This window comes from Drosophila miranda, chromosome 4 (genome assembly GCF_003369915.1).
Source record: "Drosophila miranda strain MSH22 chromosome 4, D.miranda_PacBio2.1, whole genome shotgun sequence".
NCBI lineage: Eukaryota > Metazoa > Arthropoda > Insecta > Diptera > Drosophilidae > Drosophila > Drosophila miranda.
In genome coordinates, this window is record NC_046677.1 from 2,211,209 (window position 1) to 2,235,817 (window position 24,609).

The 24,609-nt window shown below is 40.3% G+C and overlaps 1 protein-coding gene across 3 annotated transcripts in view; it reads right to left on the reverse strand.

Annotated features, from left to right (window-relative positions):
• LOC117188910 (very long-chain specific acyl-CoA dehydrogenase, mitochondrial) overlaps positions 1–17,670 on the reverse strand; it is a 29,316-nt gene extending 11,646 nt beyond the window's left edge. Inside the window, exons 1-4 of one of the 3 annotated variants that reach the window (XM_033393486.1) lie at positions 17,560–17,654; positions 17,465–17,498; positions 14,050–14,251; positions 13,901–13,996 (exon numbers count right to left, since the gene is read on the reverse strand). In XM_033393486.1, coding sequence (XP_033249377.1) covers positions 13,901–13,996; positions 14,050–14,251; positions 17,465–17,478 — 312 coding nt within the window. In that variant the 5' untranslated portion in view covers positions 17,479–17,498; positions 17,560–17,654. Of the gene's footprint in view, positions 1–13,900; positions 13,997–14,049; positions 14,252–17,464; positions 17,499–17,559 lie in introns of all 3 variants that reach the window. The other 2 variants (XM_033393487.1, XM_033393485.1) reach the window with 2 other exon arrangements.
• Between the last annotated feature and the right edge of the window lie 6,939 nt (positions 17,671–24,609).

The following is a 24,609-nucleotide window of genomic DNA, read 5'->3' on the forward strand; positions in this document are numbered from 1 at the left end:
AATGCGATTATTTTATACATATTTTGATAAAAATTTATTAATTAAATTTTTTTCAATATTTCATAGTACTTTTCACTGAAAACATGTTTTAAGAGCTGAAAGCTTTAATTAATCTATATAGTGCGCTATGTATCACTATGTACAAAAAATCTTGGAATTGAACTCACTTTTCTGATAGACTTGCTTTTCCGAATCTCAAATTTTTTTAAAATGCAATTGTTTGTTTTTCTATGATTATTGTTTATATGGGCATTTCCAGGAAAAAGTCCACCAAACCAAATAATTAAAAGTTAATATAAACTCATATTAATATACTTTTGTTCCGATATTATTTTCCAAACTGAATAAAACTTAGCAGTTTTAACCAATAGACAATTGACGACTAACCAGGCAGAGCTCGTTCTCAATAAAGAGTCGCTGGCCCCGATAGAGACAGCAAAAGGCGAGCTTAACTTCGGCTTCAGCTCGGTCACCATCAAGGTGTACAAAGCGGTCGCGGCGGCCGCGGCGCTTTCTGTCGTCAACCCAGACGTGCAGGATGTCGCTGCGGAGCTCGAAGCGCCTGAGGACGAGCTGGAGCCAGACCAGGAAGGCTTCTCTTCGGAGACGGAGCTGATGCTCGACTTTGAGTCAATGTGCCGAGAGAGAGTCTTAGACGACTCGGACGCAGACATCACGGTGGTGGAGAATCTTGAAGATGGTCCTAACGATCCTTCAAATAAATCTCCACCACTGTAAAGCAGCATCGGCTGCTCTCATACTCCGCTTAGACGCTTAGAGAAAGCACTTAAATATATTTCTGCTTCATAATTATAGCGATGGCGATAACACGGCGGCAAGCCTACAGCTAAACGGGAATCATCTCAGGCTGGTGGCGTCCTATATGGCCCACGAGGAGGATGATCCTCCCAACAACCTTGTTCGCAAAATAGCCAGCGACAGCGAAAGGACGGACAAAGACCCACTTATAGGTTGCGATGCCAACGCCCACCACACCCAATGGGGGAGCAAGGATACGAATGTAAGGGGTGAGTCACTGTTCAGCTTCATCCTGAACTCAAATTTATTCATATGCAATCGGGGTAACGACCCCACATTTATAATTAAAAATCGGCAGGAGGTCATTGACCTCACGCTAGTGTCAAGCAAACTGCTGGACACAATCAAGAGCTGGAGAGTCCTAGGAGACCACTCCTTCTCGGACCACAGGTATATCGAGACGATATTATCCTTCGATATTCCCAAACCAACCGACTATATCAACCCCAGAAAAGCCAACTGGGAAAAATATAACACAACCCTGGAGGAGCTACTCCCTCCTAACGCCCCTAATTGCCCGAACACTAAAGACAGCCTAAACCGTCTTGTGAACAGGTTTACGGAAGCGTGCAACAAAGCCTTCAAGGCAGCATGCCCTTCTACCAGACCAAGGGGGAAAAAGAAACCCCCCTGGTGGTCTAAGCAACTAGACACCCTTTGTAGAACTTGTAGGACTCTATTCAATAGAGCCACAAGAGCTAAGGAGGATATTCACTGCGCAGACTATAAAACCAGTCTAGCACAATACAAAAAGGAAACGAGGAAGGCTAAAAGAGCCTCCTGGCAAAAGTTTTGCTCCAAAATCGAGAAAACTTCGGAGGCCGCAAGACTCCGGAAAATTCTCTCAAAAACTACTCCTTCGGAAGGTTATCTCAAAAAGAATGATGGTACGTGGACCAACTCCAGTGAGGAGTCCCTACACATTCTGCTCGACACGCATTTCCCCGGATGCACAACCACCGAGCCGACACACCTCCAAGGAGAGGGATCGGTAGAATCGATGGACCATATCCTTACAAAACGGAACATAAGTTGGGCAGTAAACAGCTTCAACCCGTTTAAATCGCCAGGCCCGGACCAGGTAATCCCGGCCCAACTTCAGAAGGCCGGGGATACGGCCATCAACTGGCTACATAGTATCTTCCGGAAGATACTGGCGGTATGCACAATACCGCAAGCATGGCTTAAGGCTAGGATAGTTTTCATCCCTAAAGCAGGCAAAGCCTCACACTCAACCCCGAAAGACTTTAGACCAATCAGTTTATCGTCTTTCCTACTCAAAACCTTTGAGAGACTTATCGGGTTACAATTACGGACAACCATAAGTCCCCAGCTGTACTCAAGTGCGCAGCATGCCTACCGGAAAGGAAAATCCACGGAAACGGCACTTCATGAAGTGATCTCGAGTGTAGAAAAATCTCTGCATCTCAAAAAATACTCACTAATAGCTTTTCTCGATATCGAGGGAGCCTTCAACAACATCACACCGGGCGCCATTACAGAAGCCCTGACTGACCTGGGGGTGGACCGTCACTTGGTGATGCTCATTGATCAATTGCTCATACGCAGGACGGTGACATCATCGATGGGATCGTCCACCCAGTCAAGATATGTCAACAGAGGAACCCCGCAAGGGGGAGTTCTGTCTCCTCTTCTGTGGTACATGGCAGTCAATAAGATTCTATGCGACCTGGAAGAGGGGGGCTGTAAAGTAGTGGCATACGCAGACGACGTTGCAATTGTCTTCGCGGGGAAATACCCCCAAACACTATGCGACCTAATGACCGCAAAGCTTGCTCGATTGTCCGAATGGACAAAATCGCGCGGATTGGGACTAAATCCCTCGAAAACGGAACTCGTGTTATTCACAAATAAATACAAGGTCCCGCCCCTCAACCCCCAATACTAAATGGTTAAAGGCTCTCCTTCAGCGAAAGTGCCAGCTACTTAGGGTTGGTAATTGACAAAAATTGTAACTGGAACCTGAATGTCAAGGATAGAGTGAAGAAGGCAACGACAGCACTCTACACTTGCAAAAAAGCTATTAGCCTAAAGTGGGGCATGAACCCAAGCATATTCCTATGGATATATCTGGCAATAGTCAGACCTATATTACTCTACGGAGTTACTGTGTGGTGGCCTGCCCTAACAAAAAGGACGATCACCAATCAGCTGGGCAAAGTTCAGCGAACGGCCGCCCTCTGCATCAGTGGAGCTCTTCGAACCACACCAAATGATGCGCTAAACGCCATGTTATGCCTCTAGAGCCTTGACCTTGCAGGAAAGGAGCGGGCAAAAATGGCAGCAATACGTCTTAGAGACTCTGAACAATGGGCACCTCAGCACATAGGTCACTCATCCATACTAAATAAAAAAAACATTGTCCCAGCAAGAACGGACTATCAAGTTCCAAGGGAGCACACGGATACTCCATTCAGCACCATCATCCCTCACATAGATGAATGGCTCGAGGCACTCCTAGGCCCAGACGGGGCCATAAGTATCTTCACGGATGGCTCAAAGCTGGACGGCAGGGTCAGAGGAGGAATCTACTCTGCACAGCTAAACATAAGGCAGTCTTCCAGGCTTCCGGATCACTGCAGCGTCTTCCAAGCGGAAGTTACAGCAATCAGGGAGGCTCTGTACTGCCTTCACACGGTTACCGTCACGGCAACCAATCTAAACATCTACAGCGATAGCCAAGCTGCGATCAGATCACTTAACGCGATCTCCTTGAACTCGGCTACTGTGGCGAAGTGCCGCAGATCTCTTCACGAGATGGTTCAGCAATGTGCTATCAACCTTATATGGGTCCCGGGCCACCGAGACATCGAGGGCAACTGCATAGCGGACGAGCTGGCCAGATCTGGTACTACGACCCCCCTTCTCCAAGATACGGAGGATATTTGTATGCCTATGGCCACCTGCAAGCTCATCATAAAAGAGCAGTACAAGCGACTGACAGACGAAAAGTGGCGAATAGGGCCACGTTGTCGCACAGCTCGGCAAACATGGCCGACCATAGATAAGAAGCGCACCTCAGAGCTCTGCAAACTAGGCAGGGAAAGATGCAGCGCAGTCATACGTTCCCTCACAGGACACTGGCCAGTAGGCATCCACGCAAACAGGCTGGGTGCCCCACACAATGATTTCTGCCGCAGCTGCAGAGACGAGGACGAGGAGGAGACAGTGGAACACCTGTTCTGCTCCTGTCCAGCTCTCAGCAGAAGGAGGCTACAACACTTGGGCTCTGCCTTTCTGAGCGACATCTCAGAGATGTCTACGTTATGTCCCAGAAAGATCGCAAACTTTATAAGAGCATCGGGATGGGACAACTGTTGACATGAAATCTCCCTTGCAGGGAGGGAACGATCCCAAGCCGTATCACAACGGGCCGAAACCGGCCTAAGTGTGCCGGGCTCCGAGGGAGCTTGGCAGTCGCCTCTACCTAACCTAACATAACCTAATGCTCGATATTTTATTTAGCGTACGTTCGCGAACATTTATTCATTACTACTAAGCATAGAAATAACCAAATGATATCGAAATGCCCATATGTATGTAACTTAAGTTTAAAGAAATTTTCAATTCAATCAGCTCCCAAAACAGTTATGCTAATTTGAAAACAGAAACAGTATAATATAAAATACTTGTTAATTTTATGATTCTGCGTTTTTCTCTTTCTCGTATCTTTAAACTTGTGGATATCACAGATTTTCGGGGATTTTATAGGTGCAGAAGGGGGTGTGAAAAATGTTGAAATGCACTTGGTTTAGTCTGATATCAAAGAAGTTTGCTAACAAAAGCCAGATTTTCAAGCTCTTTTAGTCTCTGAGGTCTAGACGTTACGGAAGAACGGACTGACGGACGAACATGGCTATAATCACGCGGCTATTGATGTTTTATGTACATATTTCCATTATTTCATTCTAACGCCAAAACAGAATTGTTCGGTCAAACTCCTTTAAGGAACAAAGTACTCAAATGACCCTCGCAAATAGAGAGCCTACGCTCACTTTTTGTATTTACTCTCACCATTATTGTACTAAATTCACCAGTGTATTCTCTCTCTTATGCCCAGTGCTCAAGCCCTAAGATTTGTAAAAATAGTTATTGCCTAATGCTCAACTGGGTCGATCGACTTTTCGCTTTCATATATAGACTTTAATTCGTTTGCAAAAAACTAACACACCCCCATCCGTGAATTAACATTAATGCGGAAAACGCTACAAAGGCAACAATTACAATATTCGCTGCTGCTGCTTTGCTGCGTTTTTTGTTGTTGTTTCCTGCGTTATTTTTGGAACCTTTAGTTCTGTGTCAGCGTAATTACACTACACAACAAAATGACGACGCTCGAAGATTTAAAACGCAAACGGAGCAATATATAACGATATATAACTCGGATCAAATCTGTGGTAGATGCTAAATCGGAAACCCCGATATGCAATGATGAGCTTCGCTATCAGTTAAACATCTTAGAAACGTATTTCAAGAGTGTTTTAAATGTCCAAGCTTATATTGCAGACCTTAATCCGAATGATGAAGGACGGGCAGATTTGGAGGATACATACATAGAAATCAAGCTATCCATAAAGGAAAAAATGGAAGGAGACCTGAACGACAGCATTGTTGCGCCGGACTACCACCCACCGCCAGTGAAGTTATCGTTACCAAGGTTGTCGCTGCCCACTTTAGACGGAACATATGCAAACTATAAGAATTTCATTCACTCGTTCGAGAAAATTGTTGTGCGTGAGTCTGGATTGTTCAATATAGAAAAGTTTAATTTTTGCTGACCTGCCTTACGGGGCCGGCAATTAGATACAATTCAGGCATTCCAGGTTACATGCGAAAACTATCCGAAGGCCCTAGAAAAACTCAAAAGCCGTTTTGATAATCCTACTCTTAACTTTTTAGAAGGTATTGAGGCATTGTTTGCACTACAACCTGTGGAAAAGTCAAACAGTCAGCAGCTTCACAGCCTAAAGGATAAGGCATCCGCTATCTTAAGCTCTTTGGAGTCAATCGGCAAGCCTGAGAATATTGTTCACGCTATGGTTATATTTATTATAGTGGAAAAGTGTGATCAGCAAACTCGGAACAAGTGGAAGGAATCGCAGGAGTACAAAACTCTGCCAACCTAGCTAGCATGCACACAGCTTTTGGAACGCCACTGTCAGTTTTTCCATTCGTCTAGAAACTCGGCTGGTACTTCGTCACAACGAAAGTCAAATCGTCATTCTAATCAACAAATAAACTCGTCGTTTGCTATCACTAACCCGTCTTGTACACTTTGTTCTAGTTCTGGCCATAAAATCTCTAACTGCGCTCAGTTCAAGGCTATGAACAGCAACCAACGGTACGACAATGCAAAACGCCTCGGTCTCTGCATCAATTGTCTTGGAAACGGTCATAGAGTGCCACAATGTTCATCGACACAGCGCATGCATAGGTTCGGCATCACGACTGACGTCACAAAAATGTACAGGCAGGTACTTGTGGGTGAGAAGGATAGAAAATTCCAGTACATTTTGTGGCGAGCATCTCCAAATACGGATCTTCAAACCTACCAACCCAATACAGTGACATATGGGACTGCGTCGGCCCCATTTCTCGCAACTCGTAGTTTGCATTACTTGGCTGAGGATTGTAAGTATGCATGGCCCTTAGGAGCTGCTGCTGTTAAAACTGCCTTTTATGTTGATGACCTTTTGTGTGAGGCTGATGATATAGATACACTGTTTAAACTAAAAACTGAAATCACATCAACTCTCGCTCGTGGTCAGTTTCGATTATGCAAGTGGCATTCAAATCATCCAGGCGTGATGGAAGATGAATCTACCGAGGAAATAAACATTTCAGAAAACTCAGTCAGCAGCACACTTGACGCATTTAGTTTCACATTCAATCCAAAGGAAGTCTATCCCACTACCACAAAACGCACAATTTTGTCTACTGTGTCGTCGCTATTCGATCCAATCGGTCTGCTATCACCTTTAGTCTTGTCTCTAAGATCATTCTTCAGGAGTTGTGGCTTTTGAAACTCGACTGGGACGAGTCTGTCCCCCAGAATTTAAGCCACGCATGGAGCAATTGTTTGGAATCGTTGAATTCACTGTCGTCACTAGCGGTACCTCGTTTTTGTTTGCAGCCTGACACTTGGAGCATTCAAATACATGGATTTTGCGACGCATCGATTCGGGCATACGGCTGCTGTGTTTATGTGCGCGCGGAGAATTAGCTTGGAAAGGTCACAGTGAAATTGTTTAAGAGTGAATTGTTTAAGTCAAGAGTAGCAAGTAGCACTTCTAAGTCAAGGCCATATTCAGCAAACACACTATCACATCTTATTTTTGGAGCGACTCACAGCTCGTATTGCATTGGCTGCAACAACACTCAGTCACCTTATCGACCTTTGTTGAAAATCGAGTGTCCGATATTCAAGATTTAACTTCTGATGGAAAATGGCACTATGTGCCAAAACATCAAAACCCGGCTGATATTCTGTCGCGAGGCTGTAACGTGAGCGAGTTGATCAAGTCTCCATGGTTTTCTGGTCCTACGTTTCTAGTCGAGGATTCGCTAAACTGGCCCGCCACTGGTGAAAAACTTGATGTTGACATGGACATATATATTCTTCGTCTCATTGCTTGGATGATTAGGTTCATAAGGAAATGTCGGAAGCAATCGACGTTTACCACAACCTCACCGACGCCAGATGAACTTCGTTTTGCTTCATTTGGAACATTCAACAAACTCATTTTATAGAGGATATCCGTTTACTTCAGAAGCAAAAACCATTAAAGGGCAGCTTAAAGTTTCAAACTCCGTTTTTAGAAGTCGTGAACGGATTCGAGCTTATCAAGGTTGGTGGACGATTGGAATACTCAGACCTACCAGACGGTCAAAAACATTCGTTGCTGCTGCCGAGTCAGTCCAAATTTGTATGGAACTATATTCGCCATTTGCTTCTTCGGAACTATCACGCTGGACATAAAGCCTTTGTCGTTCTCATTCGGTTGGAGTATTGGATCGTTAACACCAGAGACTTGGCACGTCGAATTGTCCGCTCCTGTGTACACTGCGTTCGCTATAGACCAAAGCTGCTACAACAACTGATGGGCTCATTACAGCCTACGCGACTCGCTCCTGCTCGACCCTTTGATCGAATCAACTGCAGAAACTAAAAAAGTTTATGTTCTTAAAGCAGACTCAAGATGAAATCTATAAATTTTGCGCATCTGACTTTATTAATTTCCATTTTATTCCCCCCAGAGCACCTCATTTCGGAGGCCTTTGGAAAGCGGCAGTCAAGAGTGTAAAGGATCGTACGCTGGCCAACACCAGGTTCACCTTTGAAGAGTTGAGCACTGTCGTCGTCGAGATAGAATCGATCCTCATCCCGCGCCCGCTATCGCCGCTTTCGTCAGACCCAAATGATTATAGCACTCTCACGGTTGGTCATCTCTTGGTTGGCGAATCATTGCGATCACTACCTGAGAGGTCCCTCGACAATACCAAGCTGTCAAGTATGGATCGCTACAATGCGATTACGGCCGTCAAGCAACGGTTTTGGAAGCAATGGTATGCCTACTACGTCAATGAATTGCGCACGAAGTGGACAGCACCCTCAACGTACCTCACCGAGGGCACGTTGGTCATCATCCATGAGGACAACCTGCAACCGCTACGCTGGAAACTAGGCCGAGTGCAGTCTACTGTGCTTGGGAAGGATGGACTTGTACGGGTGGTGCACCTCCGCACTGCAAATGGAACATGTTGAAAGCAGTCCTTTCAACGGGGCCGGGATGTTCGGTCAAACTCCCTTAAGGAACAGAGTACTCAAATGACCCTCGTAAATAGAGAGCCTACGCTCACTTTTTGTATTTACTCTCACCATTATTGTACTAAATTCGCCACTGTATTCTCTCTCTTATGCCCAGTGCTCAAGCACTAAGATTTGTAATAAATAGTTATTGCCTAATGATCAACTGGATCGATCGACTTTTCGCTTTCATATATAGACTTTAATTTGTTTGCAAAAAACTAACACACCCCCATCCGTGAATTAACATGAATGCGGAAAACGCTCCGAGTATAAACAAAAATGTTGTGTATATTTTAGGATCGATCTAATGGAAAAACTTGTACTTTTCGTTAAATTATAGTTGTAATCGTTCGTTCTCTTTCGTAGATCAGACGCGTTTTTGTTTTGCGCTCCGCATATTTTCACTTTGTTTTACATAAACAACCGGTGTTTTCTTAAATAAACATTAAATAAATTCCTAACCCACCTACTATCTGGAAACCTATTCTATTCCGCGAGTGCATGCCTTTTGATTTGTGTTTAATTATTATTTATTGAACATAAAATTGTTCGGCGTCGGGTTGTTCTGTTTGTGTTGATGACATGAGTAAATTACATTGCATTACAGCTCTCGTCTCTCGTCTTGTAGCTTTTGTTGTTTTATCACTCTCTCGCTATCACCTCAACTTCAATAACTGTTCTTTCTCTCTCTCTTTCAACTTACTACTCAGTACCGCTCGCTATAACCGCTCTCCACTCTGCTCTCATTTTTTACCAATTCCACTTTGAGCGTTGTCTGGCACATTGGTCTGATACCAATTTGTTTTGGAAATTTTCTTTTTTTTTTTCGTAAATTTCCTTGAGCAAATAAATAAATAATAAAAATGGAATACGCTGTGGTCTGCGCAAAAAAAACTTGTAAGAAGCAGATCACTCACGATCAGCCGAATGTCCCCTGCTTGCTCTGCGACAGCGTAGTGCACGCAAAATGCGCTGGATTTTTTGGCCTCGTGAGTGATGCTATAGCTAAACGTAATGGGTTGCATTACAGTTGCGAGGCATGCCGTGCGGTGGAGAGTGACATGGTGGCTTTTATGAGGCAGACGCGGAAGGGCTTTAAGGAGCTGACCGTTGGCTTTAAAAAGCAATACGATCGGTTCCTAGCCATGGAGTCTCAATTTGGCAGTCTGCAACTGCTGAATGAGTCTCCGAGGCGTAAAAAGGTCACTCAGTCGTGCGCCGCCGAAAAACTGACTCCGACCACTCCACGTGTGCAGCAGTTGATCTCGTTTGCCACTCCAAGGGCAACGACAGCTGCTGGCGATGCAGATTCGGTAGCCGAATTCATCGCCTCGGAGAATGTGCAGCCAAGTACGTCTGCAGCGTCCCTGTCCGTGGTCGCAAGTTCGCTAGTTGTGCCGTCTATCCCGATCCCACCAGTAAATAGACGTTCCGGACCTCGGGATATTGCCACCACAGGTACTAGGCCTGTGGTGACTAAACCACTGGTGGGAGTCCCACCAAAACGACAAGTGTTTTTTTCACGGCTGGCCCCTGACCTCACATCTAATGATGTAATTGCTTTTATTCAAATCAAAATAAAAGCCGTGGGTTTAAAGGTGGAGAAATTCAACTTCTCTTATGCCAGGGAGATAGCCTCGTTTAAGATAAGCATCTCCCCAACTCAATTTGACACCATTTGCTCCGCCAAATTTTGGCCGGAGCATTTGGTGGTGAAGGAGTTTAAGGTTAAGAAGAAGAATAAGCCCCCCATATCCCTTACAAATCTTTCCAGTGTGCCACCCTCAACCTCAACTTCCTCTTCCTCAACTTCCCGTCTTGATTCCACCTTTCCAAAAAACTAACTTCTCTTTTAGTAACCTATCAGAATGTAAGAGGCTTGCGTAGTAAGCTCAGCATTCTTTTCCGGGATAGTGTTGCATTTCCTTCCCACGTTATAGTGTTTACTGAAACCTGGTTAAAGCCGGACATTCTTAGTTCCGAGGTTTTGGCAGGTCGGTACACAACTTTTAGAAAGGACCGTTCGTCTCGACGTGCAGGGGGGCTTCTAATTGCAGTGGACTCTTACTTCACGTCGGAACACTTCACAGTCCAAGTTCAACAGGAACTGGAATTCCTGCGTGTAAAACTGATTCTTCCCGCTTTCGCTATATTCATTACTTGCTCGTATATCCCACCTTCTTCGGATATTTCAATTTATGAGCAGCACTTGTCCGCTTTAACCGCTGTTTCTTCCTCGCTATCTGATAAAGATCGTTCTTGGTGACTTCAACTTGCCAGGACACGACATGACTTTGTTGACGGCTTGCTTGACCTGTCCCTGTCTCAAGTCAATCATGTGACAAATTCCTTGGGACGATTGCTCGATCTGTGCTTTGTATCGGATCCGACCATAGTGTTGTTAACCCGAGCCCTTCCGCTCACTATACCTGAAGACGCCTACCACCCTACTTTCGAGGTGTCGCTAGATATAGGACCAACTGTATTGGATCGGTCGAGTAGACTACCTGAACGTGTCCGCTGCTTTCGTAAAGCCGAGTTTGCGAAGCTAAATAACCTCATTAGGGATTTTGATTGGTCCGCTTTGTACTTGTGCACTGATGTCATAAAAGGCACAACAATTTTTTACAATGCTCTTGGCACATTTTTTGATTCTTGTGTCCCGCTTTCTTGTCCGATTAGATCTGGAAAATCCCCTTGGTTTGCCAAAGAGTTATCCAGTCTAAAAAACTTAAAATCAAGATTTTTAAAAAAAATTTAAAGAAGTGGGTTCTCCTACTTCTCAACTCTCGCTATGTAATAGCTCTGTCAAACTTTTCAGTTCTTAATGCTCAATGCTATAAGAACTACCTATCTCGATGCAGGATACGTTTTTCTCAGGACCCTAAACAGTTTTACTGCTTCGTAAACATTAAGCGTAGAATGTCCGCACACCCATCCTCGCTATCATTTTGTAATACGTCGGCAAATAATGATCAGGCAATTGCCGATCTTTTTGCCCAATTTTTCCAAACCACCTATTCTGAGGAAAGCTACTCTGGTCATCCGTACACATACGGTTTACCGAGGTCGAACGGCATTTTTAGTCCCTTGTTAAATGAATGTTCCCTACTTCATGATCTTCGACTAGTCAAGGTAACTTACAGACGGATGTTATTTACACCGACTTTAGTAAAGCATTCGACTCTGTAAACCATTCCCTTTTAGCGCATAAACTTGACCTTTTAGGGTTTCCGCCCAACCTCCTGAGATGGATTTCTAGCTATCTTTGTTGTAGTCCTCAAAGAGTCCTCTTCAAAAACTCCCCCTCTTTGCCAGTAAAGGTTTCTTCGGGAGTACCACAGGGCAGCCATCTAGGCCCCTTACTCTTCACACTCTTTATTAATGACTTGCCTTCAGTATTAACATACTCTCGAGTATTTATGTATGCGGATGATGTTAAACTCTGTGTCCAGTACAAGGACATTTCATTTCATTCTCGCTTGCAATCCGATCTCAATAGCTTTCAGTCATGGTGTTGTGCAAACTTGTTACACCTTAATGCCTCGAAATGACAAGTTATGACATTTCATCGTTTTAGCACTTTGTTGGCTCCCTATACCCTATTTGGTGGTTCTCTTGAGAGAATTACCCTGGTGGATGATCTGGGTGTTATGTTAGACCCCAAGTTAAAGTTTTCCAAACACATTTCTACCATGGTAAATAAGGCCATGGGCGTGCTTGGGTTTATAAAGAGGTGGTCAAAGGAATTTGACGACCCCTATATAACAAAGACTCTCTATACCTCGCTTGTTCGTCCGATCTTAGAATACGGCTCCTGTGTATAGTGCCCTCAGTACAAAGTGGACCAGGACCGTATAGAATCAGTACAGAAAAACTTTTTACTCTTTGCTCTGCGGGGCCTTAACTGGGATGCGGGTGTAAGACTCCCATCTTACTCTAGTAGACTGCTATTAGTAAACCTCCCATCCTTAGTTAACCGTAGAAAAATGCTTGGTGTGATATTTATGCACAACTTGATCAGGGGTGACATAGACAGCCCTGATCTGTTGAGACGCATAAACTTCACGATTCCTATTAGACTGACTAGAAATCTTATACCGTTGTTCCTTCCACTTTGTAGATCGAATTATTCCTTGCATGAACCGTTTGGGTCTTATGCTCGGATTATAGTTCCCTCTACCATATTATATCCACCACTTATTCTCTTTCTCTTATTAAATTACTAATCCTTACACACCTTTCTAGTAATTAGTAATTGTAGTGGTATTTGTATTTTGATTGCATGCTTAGTTTCTTAGTAAGTTTAGTGCTAATTTTCCTCGAATGTTAGTCTAACAGCTATCTTTCTTGCATGCTCGCGTTCGGCTCGGCTACGCGCCGCGCGTTATGCGGCAGCGCCCCTCGGTCGGTTGGGCGGGAGGAGGGTTGCGTTTTGCCTGGGATCCGCGCGTAACAGCCTTCCGCTGGTTTCACACGGGCTACTTGACGGTGCAGTAACTGCATCGCCTCTTGAAAGATGCAGTCATTGCATGTCAACGTCCAAAGATAATAATTCTATTGAAAATCCACATCAAACATTCTAATCTACTTATTATTACGCGGTACTATATCTGCGATTTCCAAACTTTCATTTTATTGGTTTATTTGATGGCATATTAATTTTTTATGTTATATTAATTTAAATGTTTTACTTGGTTTTCTGGCTTTAACTTATTACGGTTGAAATTTTCGAGATGAACTTTCGCAGTCTAATGTTCTTTCGGCTATTGATGCTGATCAGAAATATATATTCTTTATAGGGTTGGAACGTTTCCTTCTGGACGTTACACACATCCTTTCACCACAAATATAATATACCCCTAGACTCCTTATGAGTATCGGGTATAAAAATATGCACCGGCAACAAAGTTCAACTTAGTATTATAAAGTTCCTAGATATCTTAGGATGTCTTTATCAAATTGTTTTTCTATAAAAAACCAAGCTAGCTGTTTTTGTTTTTTGACAGAATTTTGCGTAAGCGGGAACATGTATAAAAACGCAAAACTTAGAGAAACCCGGATCCCCCTGAATATATTCAAGGAACTTTTTGAGCTTGTCTCAGAAAATCGGACATATCAGAAACTATTAAATGTTGTATGTTGCAATTATGTAATTTATGAAGTCGAAAACTTTTTCCTTTGTTTGCTATATACATTTTTCACGAAATCTGTTGTAATTTAAAACTACCAAGCTTTCAAATATATTACCACTTGTAATGCGAATGCACCCAGTTCCCATAACGCGGAGAGGATTTTTTCGTCTACTTTTCCAGACTCATCACTTTGGGCAGCATCATTAATTTCCTTAAATGAGTAAAGTTGTACTGAATGTTTAATATGTAAAGTAATATACATACAGAAAAGAAACGTTCAAAAGGGCCTATTAGACTGCAAGTCGATTCCTTTTGTTCCAGACTTAGCACATCGGGATATGGAAAAACTTGCTTGGGAACTAAGGACCGACGAAAAATATTAGCCATGAAAGATTCATTCTCCTTTACAGAAAATTGTTTTGAAGCACGTTTTGTGCTTAGTTTGAAGTCACCAACTGAAAACCGTCTGGAAGTAATAAATATATAATATAATATAAATATACTAGGTGATCCGGCAAACGTTGTTTTGCCATGTATATTATTTCTAGGAAACATTTTTTTTCAGTTCAATAAAAATAACTTTCTACTATAAGTATGCAGGGATTTACTTATCAAATATAAGATACTTAACAATAGAATCTGGTTCTGTACCGATAAGTAAACCGTGCAATAGTTCAGGTGGTGTTTCATTTTCGATTATTTGTACTTTTCCTGATATGCAACACATCCCAACTGGCTCATTTTTAAATTTGAGTGCAAGACAATGCGGACCTTCCTTTTCAAAAGTACCAATAACCTCTTTAGAATGAGCATAATATTAAATATCAGGCTCACACTGGAATGCTAGTCGAAAAAAAAATTTTAATGTAAATGCTCGATGAAATTGTTGGCGTTTTTGGTCAATTCCTCTACGTTTGTTGCGTTGTTGGTCAATTCCTCTATGTCTCTCTACTATGTATCTGCGCGTTACTCTCCGTTCTAATTGCCTTTGTTCATTTCGTTCATCTCGGGCCTCTTGCGATTGTGATTCACGTAACTGCGCCATGCTCAAACGCTCATCAACAATGTGTTCTTGAATTTGTTCACCTGAAATTCGTACTCTTATATCTCCCATGGTTCTAGACTTGATCCTTTGACGACTCAAAGGCATCATCTTCCCGTCCTGATTCCACCCTTCCAAAAAACTAACTTCTCTTCGTAACCTATCAGAATAGAGGCTTACGTAGAAAGCTCAGCATTTTTTTCCGGGATAGTGTTGCATTTGCTTCCCACGTTATAGTGTTTACTGAAATCTGGATAAAGCCGTACATTCTTAGTTCCGAGGTTTTGGCAGGTCGGTACACAACTTTTAGAAAGGACCGTTCGTCTCGACGTGCAGGAGGGGTTCTGATTGCAGTGGACTCTATTTTCACGTCGGAACACTTCACAGTCCAGGTTCAACAGGAGCTGGAATTCCTGTGTGTAAAACTGATTCTTCCCGCTTTCGCTATATTCATTACTTGCTCGTATATTCCATCTTCTTCGGATATCTCTATTTATGAGCAGCATTTGTCCGCTTTAAGCGCTGTTTCTTCCTCGCTATCAGTTAAAGATCATATGATAGTTCTTGGTGACTTCAACTGTTTAGTCTTCGGTAAACGAGTCTAGTAACCTAGTGCCCATGCCACGACATGACTTTGTTGACGGCTTGCTTGACCTGTCCCTGTCTCAAGTCAACCATGTGAAAAATTCCCTGGGGCGATTGCTTGATCTGCGCTTTGTATCGGATTCGACCTTAGTGTTGTTAACTCGAGCCCTTCCGCCCACTATACCTGAAGACGCCTACCATCCTACTTTCGAAGTGTCGCTAGATATAGGACCAACTGTATTGGATCGGTCCAGTAGGCTATTTGAACGCTGCTTTCGTAAAGCCGAGTTTGCGAAGTTTAATAACATCATCAAAGATTTTGATTGGTCCGCTTTGTACTTGTGCACTGATGTTATAAAAGGCACAAACTATTTTTTACAATTCACTTGGCCATTTTTATACCCGATACTTAAAATGAGTATTGGGGTATATTAGGTTTGTGGTGAAAATGGATGTGTGTAACGTCCAGAAGGAATCGTTTCCGACCCCATAAAGGATATATATTCTTGATCAGCATCAAAAGCCGAGTCGATTGAGCCCTGTCTGTCTGTCCGTCCATATCAGCGCCTAGTTCTCAAAGACTGTAAGAGCTAGAGCAACGACATTTCTGAAAATCTGAACCAGATCATATAATTATTATAACCAGAATCAAGAAAACAATTTCATTCTTTCCCGCTCTGTCTCTCTCTAACACATAGGTTTCATGGTCGGTTTTGCCTATTGCAAAATGTGAGTTCAAGGATCTCAGAACCTATAAGAACTAGAGCAACCAAATTTGGTATCCCCACTCCTGTGATATCGGACCTTGACCGTTTCGTGTCAAAATTTCGCCACACCCCTTCCGCCCCCGCAAAGGACGAAAATCTGGGGCATCCACAAATTTCAGAGACTATTAAAGCTAGAGTAACTAAATTTGGTATCCACACTCCTGTTAGATCTCACTATAAAACGTATATCTCAAAATTTCGCCTCACCCCCTTCCGCCCCCCCAAAGGTCGAAAATCTGTGGCATCAACAATTTTGAAGATACGAGAAAACTAAAAACGCAGAATCTAAGATAATGATTATATCTATCAGGTTGCTGAATCAGATCAGATCATTTTTATAGCCAAACGGAACAAATCAATTTGCAGTGGCTACGCAGCGCCTGATGACATGTTTTCTGTCTCTCCCGCACGCACACATTTCGCTCAATGTAGCCATACTGATTACATATGGATGTACATATGTATCGGGTATAAAAGTAGAATTGCAGTCGCAGAAAAAAATTCACAACGTTCCCTCGTTTTTATTTTACTTGTAACCTAGAAATTAATATTTTCTATGCCCTCCTTATTGTGTATAACATTTTTCAACCTAGATATTTTGATTCGATTTATCCCGTTATTTCCCCCACTCCTCTGTGAGTGCTGTTTTAAAGTCATTTTTAACGCTTTATAATGCTTTAATTCAATATTAGTCAAAAATTCTCGATTCCTTTTAAAGTCAGGCGAATGAGCCCAAGGAGTCATCAGTATCATGGGGACAGTATTAAATTTGACATTTCCGAGTAATTCCCGATGTTGAGGATGGTTCTTTGAGTTAAGTCATAAACTATTTTTAATCAAAATTTTTGTAGAATCATTGTTGGAGGTTTTCTTTAAGTGTCGATAGATAACATTGCTCTGTTCATATTTCCATAAAAGAAAATCGAATTCCCAACACCTGCGGCTGACCTACGGGCCTAAGCATGTCCATATCCTTATCCATGCAAAACTCTATCTTGCAGGTTCTTCATTAGTTTTTTTCTCTCTGTAGTTGGTTTTCTCTAGACATATGCTTTATATCGGATCCAAAACCTCAGACTTTAATTTTGTTGACCTTTCTTTTGACACTTTTGAAATGAAGAACCTGCAAGATATATGTATAGTTATGCTTGTGATTTTACCAAAAGAACGATCCTCAAAATCAGGTATTACTCGGAACTGTCCAATTTTATACTGTCCCCAATTGACGACTCCATTGGCTCAATAGCCCGACTCTAAGTACATATATATGTACATATATACATACATATGTATGGGCATATGATTAATATCAGATTCAGCTGTCAACGATCGAAATACAAAAATGATGATTTTTGACATAATGATTGATTTGAATATTACCTGAATATAATCGAATGTACTGAACATTTCGCAAATTGTATAGTTTTTAGCTGCCACATATTTAATTACTTATCATATGTTTGGACTTTGCCCAATAGAGTAATGTTAGGGATGGAAAAGTTTCGATGTCCAACATGTCGGGTATTCATGAAATGGATTTGGGCACACCATACAGTATATAGATGTGCCAGTTCATACCACGAAAGCGTCACACACTGGCTAGCGCGCTGAGTACCCCAGGGTACTGACGCGTCATCATGAGAGAGAACGCAGAGAGAACATCTTTGCATGTGTTAGTACACACGCAATATGTTTCGACAAAAATATGTGATTGTATGCTTTTTTCAGATTTTTTGAACTCTCTCAGGGCTGGTTCTGTTTTGCCTCCAGCATGTTTTAGTGTATAAGTGCACATGCATTCTCACGTACTTTGCGTATTGCTGGCCGCTAGAACTGAAATTTGAGTTTGGTTCTTGTTTTGGGTCTTTTGATGAACCACAAAATAAATGAAGAATGGGCAGGGGGTGGGGGTATGGTACACTAGGGCGCGGGAAATAAAATAAAAGCTGTTATTTGTTTGATTTATACCACAAAATATAAAATATTACAATAATATAATTACACATTTATTTCCTTATTTTAAACAGGTTGATTATAAATTATAAAAATTATGCAAACGCCGTCGGTTCTCGACTATATACAATAATATAATTGCACATATATTTCCTTATCTTAAGCAGGTTGATTATAAATTATAAAAATTATGCAAACGCCGTCGGTTCTCGACTTTTTTGTTTATTGTAACTGAAACAATGATGTATCTAAATATACAATATTAGAAAAAATATATATATGTATACTAAAATAAATATACATAAATATAAATGGAATTGGTTTAACATATATGTATTTCAAATAAATTGTCATTCGCGCGCTTTCCGACGGGAATGTGGAAAGAAAAAATTTAGATGCCGGTCGCACCTTGAACACTCTCATGGAGTATATAATATAAAGTCTGTGTTTTCATGATTCGAGGCCTATTTGAAAACTGGAAATACGTTTTAAGCTATACTGTAACTGCAAACGGTATAAAACACGAAGCCCTTTTAACTAAAGTGACAGCTAATATTGAACAAGTACAAGCCAAGTGTTGAACAAGGGCTCAAATAATAGAGCTGTTTTCAGAAGACTGGGAGTCGACATTAAGAACCCCAGCTTTAAAGTTCAAGATAAAGAATTATTTGCGATTTACGATGTTCCACATTTGATTAAATCGCTAAGGAACATTATCCGAAATAGAAATCATTATACCCCTGATGGCGTTGTTTCATGGAAAATAGTCGAAGAACTGTATGAAATCGAATCCAGAAATCCAACGCGGCTCTGCACGAAATTAACAACAAAGCATATACATATATCCAAATAGCTTTGAAAAAATGAAGGTCAAATATGCCACTCAAGTGTTTAGCCATAGTGTGGCCGCTGCTCTTCGAACAATGATTAGTTCTGGAGGCTTCTTAAAGTGCAAAGAAAATGCAGAAGCGACGGCTACATGTATTGAAAAAATTAATAGATTATTCGACTGTCTAAATAGTCATGTCCTCTACGATAAAAACGCATTTTGGTGTGCACTGCAAGAAAAAAATCTTGTCAATGAGACCCTGTCGGATATGCGAAAATATTTTGAAGAATTTAAATATCCACAGGAAGTCTACTGCATAAAGGGTATGATTTTAACAATCAACTCCATACCTTCATTGGCCCAAAATGTTTGGAATGAAAGTGCTGAAGTTTTTTATATTGCTAAATCCAAATTAAACCAAGACCCATTAGAAAATTTATTTTATTTAATCAGATCTCGCGGTGTTACCAACAATAATCCAACTATGTATGAATTTAATGTTATTATTAGTAAAATGCTTTCTATGAAAGCTTTAACTTCCACTACAGTATCTGGGAACTGTTCGCCCGATGAAGATACGATGTTAATTAACATTATAAAAGATAATGTGTCAAGTGAGTCGGCATCAGAGTCTACAACTTTTGATGACGATATCTTGATTTCCACTAACGAAGATGCATAGTTAGTACTTTCGATAGAAGCAACAGATTTAAGTATCCAAACCGCATTTAATGAGAATGCATTAAGATATTATTGCATTTATTGCATAAGCTGCTCAAAAAGTATGACTGCAATAAATGCTCTGAACTTTTAAAATCTTCCGATGAGGTCCGATGTTCTTCCGAGTTTTTAATACTCAATAAAAATTTTGGCTATGTCAGCAGTAGTTTGAAACTTAAAGCTCCTTCTGAAGATTTTTTTACATTAGTTAAAATATATTTTTATATATTTAATCGGCATTTCGAGACAAAGTCTCACAAATTCAATTTAAAAAGAAGCATAGTGCAAAAATGTATAATTTTAAGGTCAAAAATAGATAAATATGCAGACTGGTTTAAATTTTCCGATCCGTGCTTTGTACACCGAAATCATCTGCTCAATCAGCTTGTATTGATTTTGATTAGAAAAAATTTTAAATGGTTAACAGATATGATGATAGGGAATTAAAATGCAAAATCATACGAGAAGAAGCTCAAAATTTTGCGGCAGTAGGATTTTTTATTTAATTTTGTAAAATTTATGTATAAGCTTATTATATTTTGCTTATTTTTATACCCGATACTCAAAATGAGTATTGGGGTGTATTAGATTTGTGGTAAAAGTGGATGTGTGTAACGTCCAGAAGGAATCGTTTTCGACCCCATAAAGTATATATAGTTAAATATCCGCAACTCGAAATTTAGTTTTTAAAAAAGATTTTATTTTTAGTACTTAATTTCTTTATGTCACAAGATTGGTTGAATTCCCCGACTTAACTTTACGTCTGCTTGTCTCAAACGGAACTGATCTCTCTGCTGCTGGCTAGTTTCCATGAGCCCTTCTCTTGGAACTCCCGACTCTGGCTTCGGGCGTTGCTTTCCTCGGCTGCATCTTCGTGTCGGTGGCGTACGTGCCTGGATCGATATTTGGGGATGCGTCGGCTTTGATGAAAGGCATCCACTGCTGGCGATCGGTGTTGCCTTACATGACGGAGCTAGGAATGTGATACTCCTTGGTTTTATGTCTAGCTTTGATTGGTCCTCATGAGTGGCGTGATTCTAAAGAATCGATTTCTCGAGAGTGGCGTGATTCTAATGTTGATGAAACAATGTGGTCCATTGTTTATATTATGGGGGGCCCTAGCTTGGAGTATGGGAAGAAACAGCTATTGATTCTTGAGTGGGGTCCTGTTACTTGTGTGGATGGGGTGGATGAATTGTACATAAACATAATGTGTATGGGATGTGGGGAATTATGGATATGTCACTCCCCCAACGTTTGTTATTAGCCTGTCCCTAGGCGATTACCCTCGGGTATAGTGACGGGGTGTCAAGTGCGGTGGCTGAGGTTGGTTCCTCTTCTGCTTCTATTATAGGGTTTACAAATTTAACCGTGACTCTTTTAGAAGTTTTCTTAAATTTAACAGCTACATAACTTAGTAGTACTAATATAATTATGACAAATGAAATTAGTAGACTTATTTGTAATAGGTTACTATATTTGGAGTATTGCATAATTATTTCATTAGATTGGACATACGACAAAGGTTTTATTTTAGTTCTGTTGTTGTTGACATAAACATTCTGGGCAAAATCTAACATTGTGTTTGATATTGTAAATTCATTTAATTGGATTGAACAGTTGTAGATTTTTATAATGGTATTTCCTTCCGCTATGATTTCTTGGTTTACACAATTCTGGTTTAGCGTTGTTTTTGGAAGATTCCATGTGATTAGTATATTGGGTTCAATAAAGTTTATTTGAAAGTTTTGAAAAGTATTGGAATATGGACATTTAGTGGGAATTTGCATTAAAATTCCTTTTATACAATTGTCATTGGTTTTCAATCTAGTTTCTTTAACAAATACTTCTTCATTTTTTATGTAGTACTTGTCGTATGTCATATCTGTTAACATGTTATTTAATTCGTCTGGATACGGAACGATTTTATAGATTGGTACTTTTGTAATGTCTTTGGGAATGTTGGAAATTATTAGAATTTCGTTGGTATCGGATTTTAGCCATGTGGAGGTTTTTATATTTAGTATTTTCTCAGAATTTATTTGTTCCAGGTAGTCTTGTTTTAATAATTTTGGATTAAATATACCGAGCCTAGTTAATTGCATACCTAGTTCTATATCTTCGATATATTCTGTGAAATGTTGTAGATTGAATATCAAAATTTCTATTTGTTGATTCCTGTCTTTTTCTTCATTTAGTTTGTTTATAACGTTTATTCCGCTATTAACTGCATCTATTACCAAATTTAGTTCATTCATTTGAATGCTATGGCTGGCTAAATTTTATATTTTTTGTTCCAAATCGACTTTATTTTCCTGATCTAGTGTTCCAAAGAGATATTTGTAGGCTGTTCCTACTATATTGATTAGGCCTCTTTTATTTCTTTTGGTTATTTTTAGCCCGTTCATTTCTCTTTGCAATTTGTCTACTAGATATTTTATTTGGATTATGTCCTGGAATTTAGTGGCTTGCATTAATAAATTTTGGTATAGTTCTTCGGTTTTAGTTACATTAACAGTTAGATAATGGTATTCGTAATTGATAGGTATGTTAATCGATCCAGTTTTGAATATCATATATCCGTTTTGGGATTTTATAGGATTTATTTCTATGTTTTGGCCCTGTGCCATTACGATGGTAATTATGTATAAGATGAGGATTTTAATTGTGTTGAAGTTCGCCGATTCCATTAACTTCCTCGGTTTCTCTGGAATTATTATATTTGCTTCTATTAGATTTCTTCTTTTTCTTGAATTTCGATTTATAATGAGTTATTTTCCTGCCCCTATTATTTTCTTCATAATGTTTTTCGTCTACCTGTCTAATTTCGCCCGTCCTTTTGAAAGGATTTGTTACCTTAGACTTAACTAGAGGTGATAGTTTATAGCGGGTATCTACTTCATACTCTATGCGGTTTTTATTTAATTGAGTGATTTTATTTACTTTATTTAGTTGGGTGTCATAATCAGGTGAGCCTGCATAAATGAATATATCAGCTGGTGTCCTATTTGTGGTATTATGTTTGGTTTTATGATTATAAGTATAAAGAATTAATTCAAACTTCGTGAATCTATCTTCTGGGTTATCCTCGCTAGATATTATTCTTAATTTTTCATTTACTGTTTTATGAAATCTTTCTACGTCAGATATTCCATTTTTGCTGGAAGTGATCTCTATTTTGACGTTTTCCGCATTCAGCCATGCTTGCAATGTTGTGCACATAAAAGCTGAATCTTTATCGGCTTTGATTTCAATTGGTTTGCCCATCTCGTTAAAAACTTTCATGATGGCTCTTTTTGCTTCTAACCAGTCACGACTTTTTACTTCTACAAGAGTGGCAAACTTCGAGTATACGTCAATACATGATAGGAACTGTTGGTTACCAACCATATAGAAATCTATGACGTATTTCTCTCTGATGTTCAGTATTTCCGGTGTAGTTTCGAATGCCAACTTCGTATTTCTATGCTCTGTTTTGGCAATATTACAAGTAGGACATTCGTTTATGATGTTTTGGATTAGTTTTTGATAATCCGGGTAATAGTATTTTCCCCTAAACCAATTGACGGTTTTCTCTATCCCTGGATGGAGTAAGCCTTTATGATTCTTTAATATGGTTTCTTTAAATTCAGCGTAATTCTGAATATCTAGGAGTTTCGTGCTTGATTTAATAGCTTATATTGTTATATTGTTAGAATTAATGATTTCTAAATAGGCTTTTTGGAATGGAGGAAAATCTATTTCGTTATGGAAATATAATGCGCTCTTTTTGGTGCATAGATATTCCTTTATTATATCCTTCGCTAAGGTGTTAGTCATTTCCTTATACGTGATCTTGATGATTAGCTTGTGAAAATAACGAATTGTTTCTACCTTATCTTCATTGCCTTTTATTATCTCAATTTGCCGATTGTAATAGTTAATTGGTCTTTCCGTGATAGCAATGTGATTTAGATTGTCTTCCTGTGCGCTATGTACAGTTGCACCAACGCTATTGGAAGCTTCTCCAAGGAGATTTTCATTAATCTTTACCCTTGATAAGGCATCAGCTACATGATTTTCTTTGCCTGGTAGATATTTCATTTTAAAATCAAACTCATTCAGTTTTATTTTCCATTTTGGTTGTTCAACCAAATCAAGGGTTTATGATCGCTTTGTATATCGAATGTTCTACCGAACAGGTATGAACGGAAATACTTGGTTGCCCATACGATCGCTAATAATTCCTTTTCGATGGCTGAATAGTTTATTTCATGTTCATTTAGGGTTCTGCTAGCGTAGCAGATCGGTTTGTGTTCTTGTGACAAAACCGCTCCCAATGCTATGTTACTAGCGTCGGTTGTTACCGTGAACATTTTGTCAAAGTCTGGGAACGCAAGGATAGGGTCTGAGGTGTTGAGTACTTTTAGTCTCTCAAATGCCTCGACGTACTTTTCTTCCTTGGGGTCTATGACAGCTCCTTTCTTTAGTTTGAGTGTCATGGGTTTTGCTATGTTTGCAAAATTAGGAATGAATTTCCTGTAGAACCCGCACAGACCTAAGAATGACTTTATTTGTTTAGTCGTTTCTGGTATTGGAAATTTGACAATGGCAGAGATTTTGCCTGGACTTGGTACTATTCCTTCAGTAGTGACTACATGACCTAGGAATTCAGTTTCCTTTTTCATGAATTCACATTTATCCATTTGTAGCTTCAAGTTGGCGTCTCTCAACTTTCCAAATACTCTCCTTAGTGACAACAAGTGTTCTTCCAATGAAGTGGAAAATATAATGATGTCATCTAAGTATACAAAGCAATCTTTGAAGATTAACTCTTCTAGCAGATTGTTCATACATCTTTGGAAGGTAGCTGGGGCAGTGGTTAGCCCAAAGGGCATACGAGTGAACTCGTAATAACCATGCTTAGTGGAGAATGCAGTTTTGGGGAT